Source organism: Otolemur garnettii, unplaced genomic scaffold (assembly GCF_000181295.1).
Source record: "Otolemur garnettii isolate 467f Iridium unplaced genomic scaffold, OtoGar3 scaffold00106, whole genome shotgun sequence".
In the NCBI taxonomy this organism is placed as follows: Eukaryota; Metazoa; Chordata; class Mammalia; order Primates; family Galagidae; genus Otolemur; species Otolemur garnettii.
The window spans coordinates 3,221,161-3,228,896 of record NW_003852501.1 but is presented as its reverse complement, the minus strand read 5'-3'; the positions used below and the strand labels follow the sequence as shown (position 1 = coordinate 3,228,896).

Sequence of the window (7,736 nt, the reverse complement as noted above, 5' to 3'; positions counted from 1 at the left end):
ATTGTGGCTTTGATTAGCATTTCCCTGATGACTAAATGATGCTGAACATCTTTTCATGTGCTTATTAGCCTTTTTTTTTTTTTTTTTTTGAGAGTCTCTTGGTCACCCTGGGTAGAGTGCTGTGGTGTCTTAGCTCACAGCAACCTCAAACTCTTGGATTCAGGCCTTCTCTTGCCTCAGCCTCCCCAGTAGCTGGGACTACAGGCCCCCGCCACAATGCCCAGCTATTTTTTAGAGACAAGGTGTTGTTCTTGCTCAGGCTGGTCTCAAACTCCTTTGCTTAACAATCCACCTGCCTCAGCCTCTCAGAGTGCTAGGATTACAGGTGTGAGCCACCTCACCTGGCCCTATTGCTTCTCCATTCTTCTGATGCTTTATTAAGAAGAATGTGTTGTACCTCCATCCAGGTTAATACAAAAGATGTAAAGTCTCCATCTTTTTTAATGGCTGAATAATATTCCATGATATACATATACCACAGCTTGTTGATCCATTCCTGGGTTGGTGGGTATTTAGGTTGTATCCATATTTTGGCAATTGTAAATCAGGCTATTATAAATAGTCTAGAGCAGGTTCAGTGCCCATAGCTCAGTGTTTAGGGCGCCAGCCACATACACTGGGGCTGGTGGGTTTAAACCTGGCCCAGGCCTACTAAAAACAATGATAGTTACAACAACAACAACAAAAATAAGCTAGACATTGTGTCAGTTGCCTGTAGTCTCAGCTACTTGGGAGGTTAAGGCAAGAGAATTGTGTAAGCCCAAGAGTTTGAGGTTGCTGTGAGCTGTGACACCAAGGCCTGGCCCTCTACCAGGGCAACATAATGAGATTCTGTCTCAGGGAAAAAAAAATAGTATAGTGCAACTGTCCTTAAAATAAAATTATTTTTTTTCTTCTGGGTAGATGCCCAGTAATGGGATTGCAGAATCAAATTGGAGGTCTAATTTGAGTTCTTTGAGGATTCTCCATACTTCCTTCCCAAAAAGTTCTATTAATTTGCAGTCCTACCAGCGGTGTAAAAGTGTTCCCTTCTATCCACATTCATGCCAGCTTCTGCAGGTTTGAGACTTTGTGATATGGGTCATTCTCACTGGAGTTAGGTGATATCTCAAGGTGATTTTAATTTGCATTTCTCTGATGATTAGGGACAATGAGCATTTTTTCATCTGTTAGCCATCTGCCTATCTTATTTAGTGAAGGTTCTATGCATGTCTTTTGCCCAGTGATATTTGAGATTGTTGGGTCTTTTTTGTTGATTAATTTGCATTCTCTGTAGATCTTAGTTATCAAGCTTTTGTCCTATTCATAACATGTAAATATCTTTTCCCATTCTGAAGTTTGTCTGTTTGATTTGGTTATTGTCTCCTTAGCTGTACAGAAGCTTTTCAGTTTAATTAAGTCCTATTTGTTTATTTTTGTTGTTGTTCCAATTGCCACAGAAGTCGTCTTCATAAAGTCTTTCCCCAGGCCAATATCTTCAAGTGTTTCCCCTACACTTTCTTTGAGGATTTTTATTGTTTCATGCCTTAGATGTAAATCTAAAAGACTTAAGTCTTTTATCTATCTTGAATCAATTTTTGTAAGTGGTGATAAGTGTGGGTCCAGTTTCAGTCTTTTACATGTGGTCATCCAGTTCTCCCAGCACTATTTATTTATTTTATTTTATTTTTGAGACAAGAGTCTCACTGTGTCGCCCTGGGTAGAGTGTGTCGGTGTCACAGCTCACAGCAACCTCAAACTCTTGAGCTTAAATGATTCTCTTGCCTCAGCCTCCCAATTAGCTGAGATTATAGGTGCTGACTACAACAGTCAGCTATTTTGTTGGTTGCAGTTGTCATTGTTGTTTTAGCTGGCCTGGACCAGGTTCAAACCTGGCACCATAACCACTGTGCTACAGGCACTGAGCCCCAGCACCATTTATTGAATAGGAATTCTTTTCCCCAATGTATGTTCTTATTTGGTTTATCAAACATCAGGTGGCTGTAAGAGGTTAATTTCATCTCATGGTTTCCTTCAGTTTCAAATGCCTGTGTCTCTATTTTTGTGCCAATACCATGCTGTTTTGATCACTGTGGCCTTGTAGTATAGCCTAAAGTATGGTATGATGATGCCCCTGGCTTTGTTTTTATTACCTGCAGATTGCTTTCGTAAGTATAGACATTTTAAAAACATTGATTCTTCTCAGCCATGATCATGGTATGTTCTTCCATTTGTTAATATCTTCTGTTATTTCTTTTCTTAGGGTTTCACAATTTTCTTTTTGTTTTTGAGACAGTCTTACTGTTATTACCCTCGGTAGAGTGCTATGACATCATAGCTCACAGCAACCTTAAACTCTTGAGTTTAAGCAATTCTCTTACCTCAGCCTCCGAAGTAGCTGGGACTACAGGCACCCATCACAATACCCAGCTAATTTTTGGTTGCATGTGTCATAGTTTAGCAGGCCCAGGCTGGGCTCCAACCCACCAGCTTTGGTGTATGTGGCCGGCACCCTTACTCACTGAGCTACAGGTGCTGAGCCACAGTTTCATAATTTTCTTTACAGATGTCCTTCACCTCTTTTGTTAGGTATATTCTCAGGTATTTCTTTTTTTTTTTTGTAGCTACTGTGAAAGGGAATTATGTCCTCAATTAGCTTCTCAACTTGGCTGTTATTGACACATACAAAGGCTACTGATTTGTGTTTACTCTCTTGGTAATGTTCTTTATAAAAGTTTAAAGTTTTCATGAAACCCACTTTACTTTTACTCTTGTTGTGTGTCCTTTTGGTATTATATTCAATAAATCATTCCTAAACCCAGGGTCATGAAGATTTCATTCTAGTTTTCTTCTAGGAGTTTCACAGTTTTAGATCTACAAAAGTAGCTGCTAAAGTTTAAACCAACTCTCCCACCCACACACCCTGGCCTATCTTTCTGTGCCTTACCCTGGCCTATCACCCCTACTGTAGCCAATTACACTGGTCTTATTTGCTCCTGATTCTCAGTGTAAACAAGAGAGAAGTCTCTTCGGTCTTCTCCTCATAATATACAGATCTCTAACAACTATATCGACTGAATATCCAGATCACTGATATGTAGAGTTTGAGCACTTGAGGCCAAAGCCATGTGGGGTCAATCAGCTTTATTTTTCTTCTCAGTGAGGTTACTTATTTATTTATTTTCTTCCCTCCTCCCTCCCCTTTTTTTCCCTTTACAAAACCCCAGTTGACCATCTCTCACCCATACTAAGTACTGAATGAGAGCCATAATGGCTCAACAGAAATCCCTTGCTAAAGGATAACTCACAGACTATGAGTCTTTAATTTAGTGGAAAGCACAAAATTCTTTGGCTAAACAGTTTTTAAAGGTCACATCATCATATACTGTCCAAAGCTTCTCTAGACTGGCCTTGAGATATAAGGACAGACTACAACTTTGGTTCTGTTGTCTCTTCAGGTGATAAACTGGGAGAATACCCTCCACATTCCAGCCCAGGTCAAGCTGAGCCCCGAGGCCAGGGACCTCATCACCAAACTGTGCTGTGCCGCAGACCACCGCCTGGGGAGGGACGGGGCCAACGACCTGAAGGTCCACCCGTTCTTCAGTGCCATCGACTTCTCCAGTGATATCCGGAAACAGCCAGCCCCCTACGTTCCCACCATCACCCACCCCATGGACACCTCAAACTTTGACCCTGTAGATGAAGAAAGCCCCTGGAATGACACTAGCGAAGGTAGTGCCAAGGCCTGGGACACACTCACCTCCCCCAATAACAAACACCCTGAGCACGCATTCTATGAATTCACTTTCCGAAGGTTCTTTGATGACAACGGCTACCCCTTTAGATGCCCAAAGCCTTCAGGAGCAGAATCTTCACAGTCTGAGAACTCAGATGTAGAAAACCCCAACCTGGTGGATCAGACTGAAAGCTGCCAGCCAGTATATGTGTAGATGGTGACTGGGGAGCCCCAGCACTCACTTCCACTGGGGTTAGGTGCCCTGGCTGGTCCTGAGGCTCCTGTGGAAGCTGTGGGCTGTTTAATCTTCAATTAGTCTGTTGATTACTTCACTTGAAATTCTGGTCTTCACCAAGAAAACCTGAAACAAACAAGACACTTTTTATGAAAGGACTCAGCATTGTTTTGAATTGGCATTTGAGGACCTTTACTGCATTAAAACAATATTTTTTAAAACTTAGTACAGTTTAGAAAGAGCACTTATTTTGTTTATATACATTTTTTCTTACTAAATTATAGGGATTAACTTTGACAAATCATGCTGCTGTTATTTTCTACATGTGTATTTTATCCATAGCACTTATTCACATTTAGGAAAAGACATAAAAACTGAAGAACATGTGATAAGAAATCTCTGTGCAATAATGTAAGAAAAAGATAACACTCTGCTCAGATATCACAGAGACCATTTTATTCACACAATGGTTTTTATCCTGTACTTTTCCCCCACATTTCAAAATTGTGATATAATGTTAAAAGCTGCTTTTTTTTTTTTTTGGCTTTTTGCATATTATAGTATAATAGGAAGTGTGAGCAAGGTAATGTGGTGTGACTTCGGATGTCCAGTGTGTACAGAGTGCTGCATGAGCAGGGTTTTTCTATTATAAAATTTCCGTATCTTGCCATTCACAGCAGGTCCTGTGAATTTGTTTTTACCGAGTGTCTTAAATGAGTTATTCTAGACAGTGCTGATAATGTTTCGTGTGGGTGACTTCTTCGCTATGATTGCATCTCTTACTGTTGTGTTAAAGAAATGCAGATGTGTAAACAGAGATATGATGTATATGTGTGTGCGTGTGTGTGTCTGGGTATGATTGGATTCTTCAAGGGGTAAATTTAAACTTTTGTCATATACTAAACTTAAAGGGATTAATTTAGCTATGCCAAAAAATTTAAGTTAATTGCAGACCTATGTCCTTTTCTCTAGTCAGTATGGTCTTTCACGTTGGTATAGCTGGTATGTGGAATTTAATAGCTCTGACCTTACTACTACTTACCAGCAGACTGCTCACACTGAAAGGTTAATGAACGTTTTTCCTCTTGTCTTGGATAGCTGATGTTACCCTGATGAAATTGAGTAACAATCTAATGGCTCTTTACATTTTTTTTAGTGTGCTTTGAAATGTCAAATCTTAACTTGGTCTAAACAATACATTTTTCTAACTTTTGTAAAAAAGCAAAGATTCTTGAAAGTGACATTCAAATAAAAAAAAAGTAAGCCATACATATTTTCTTAGAAGTATAGGTGTGTATATATATATACATAGATAAACACAAAAAATATTCCTTATTTCAGATTAGTATGATTCCTATTTAAAGTGATTTATATTTGAGTAAAATTTCAATTCCTTTTTGCTTTTTAAAAAATCTGATGCGTATTTTTCATATTATTCCACATATTTTTTTCCTTGACATTCTTAGCATAATGATAATGTATTCATTATTTAGTATATATCTAGGCAACAAGACTTACAAGTTTATCAGTGTCTAAACTAAAAAAAAACTTCCTGTGTACTGGTTTACATTTGTATGAATGGCACATTCTGAAGTCTGCTGTGCTTGTAATCGTGACTGTCAGTATTTTTGCTATTTTATAGTAATGCCATGTTATTTACAGCGCTCTGACATACTTTCATGTGGTAGGTTCTTTCTCAGGAACTCAATTTAACTATTATTTATTGATATATCATTGCCTTTGAAAAGCTTCTACTGGCACAATTTATTATTAAAATTTTGAATCCAAATCTTTCAGTGTCATGTTTTATTGGAACTTGGAGGTTCTTGCTTTTATCAGCCTGTTACAGCCCCCTTGTGCTTCCCATGATTCACATGCGGCCAACATTGTAAACTGCTCTTGGAGCCACTGTCACAAGATGAGGGGGGGAGAACAGCCCCCCAGATAGGACTCTGTCTTGGGAAGGGTGTGGGAAAAGGGCTTGCAGTTAGACATGCAGTGTTCTTCTAATCAATCAGGCTGTGGCTCTTCGACCAATTTGTCTTCTAGAAAATACGAACAATGGCTCAGCGCCTGTGGCTCAAGCGGCTAAGGCGCCAGCCACATACACCTAAGGTGGCGGGTTCGAATCCCCAGCCCGGGCCCACCAAACAACAATGATGGCTGCAACCAAAAAATAGCCAGGTGTTGTGGCGGGCGCCTGTAGTCCCAGCTACTTGGGAGACTGAGGCAGGAGACTCGCTTGAGCCCAGGAGTTGGAGGTTGCTGTGAACATGATGCCACAGCACTCTACCGAGGGGGGATAGCTTGAGGCTCTGTCTCAAAAAAAAAGAAAATATGAACAAAATATACTTCATTAGGATTGTCAAGTGGTTTAAGTGGGATATCAAATATATATGGAGGGGGGATAAAATCCTGAATAGCAGGATTAAATCCTGAATAGCAGCTAATCCCCTGATACTTAAACTGAGAGGATAATTCCTCTCAGTTCATTTAAATGGTAGATGGTATTAAGAAATTCAGAAGTGTACCAGTTTGTTTACTTAGGTTAGTCTTTGTTTTTGTTTTGGTTTCTTTGAGACAGAGTCTTACTCTGTTGTGTAGGCTAGAGTGCTGTGATGTCATAGTCCACAGCAACCTCAAATTCCTAGGTTCCACGGATCCTCCTGCCTCAGCCTCCCAAGTAGCTGGGACTACAGGAATACACCACAACACCCAGCTAATTTTTCTATTTTTAGTAGACGCTGGGTCTTGGTCTTGCTCAGGCTAGAGCTCCTAAGCTCAAGGGATCCAGCCCCCTCAGCCTCCCAGAGTGCTAGGATTACAGGAGTGAGCCACCACACCCAGCCCATGATTCTTACTGCATAATATTTCATTGTCAAGGTGTTATATTCAAACTAGTCCCACATCAATGGACATTTCATCTTGTAATCTTTTTCAGTTATAAACAGTATTAGAATATCCTCTTAAATAGCCATCATTTTATACATGTGAAAGTAATTATGTAGACAGATTCCTTGAGGTAGAATTCCTTGGTCATAAGTTAAGTGAATTTGCAGTTTTTATTACCAGATTGCCCTGCATACATGTTGTATGTAATTCTTCCATGACTCCCTCCTACACATTTGCTAGTTGCACCGAGAATGCAAGGCTTGACTGCGCTGCTTTCAGGGTTGGGTTTGTAGTGATCAACTTTAAGGAGCTAACGTAATCTCTCTCTTCAGGTCTAAGAGCAAGTTTGCTTTACTTGCTTTAAAAGAGGTCGATTCTCCTTTTGGGGGCAAGACATGATTGTAAGAGGGACTTTACCTAACAAATGCAATCAGTGTAACCTGGTTTCTTGTACCTCAATGAATCCCCAACAATTAAAAAAAAAAAAGAGGTTGATTCTCCAGACTTGGGTCTGGGACTTCCACATGGCCCCAGTGGGAACTGCTGCAAACAGCATTTTCTGTGTTGTGAAAAATACAGTTATTTTTCTCTGAGGAAGAGTCTCTTATCTTGGTCCAGCATCTATTAAAGAATAATAGGCTAACTTCTTAGCTTATAAGATACAATCAAAATTTATACTGTACCAATATATACTCCCAATTGAAATAAATACATAGGAGCATTTTGCTGGTTGCCAGTCATACATTATCAATCTTTTTGATCTTTGCCCACTGACTACATAATTTAAAAAATTTTACTAGATGTTTATTTTGGAAGAAATTGTAGTGGGGGAAGGGGAGGAGGGAGTTCGATAAGATCTTGCCTAACGGGTACAATGTAGGGCGAAGGACT

At 39.8% G+C, this 7,736-nt stretch overlaps 1 protein-coding gene across 2 annotated transcripts in view; it reads left to right on the top strand.

The window, feature by feature from the left end:
- Positions 1-5,742, top strand: part of LATS2 (large tumor suppressor kinase 2) — a 90,957-nt gene extending 85,215 nt beyond the window's left edge. For both annotated transcript variants that reach the window (XM_003796701.3, XM_023517235.1), the window contains exon 8: positions 3,438-5,742. In XM_003796701.3, coding sequence (XP_003796749.1) covers positions 3,438-3,932 — 495 coding nt within the window. In that variant the 3' untranslated portion in view covers positions 3,933-5,742. The remainder of the gene's footprint in view (positions 1-3,437) is intronic.
- The last annotated feature ends 1,994 nt before the right edge of the window (positions 5,743-7,736 follow it).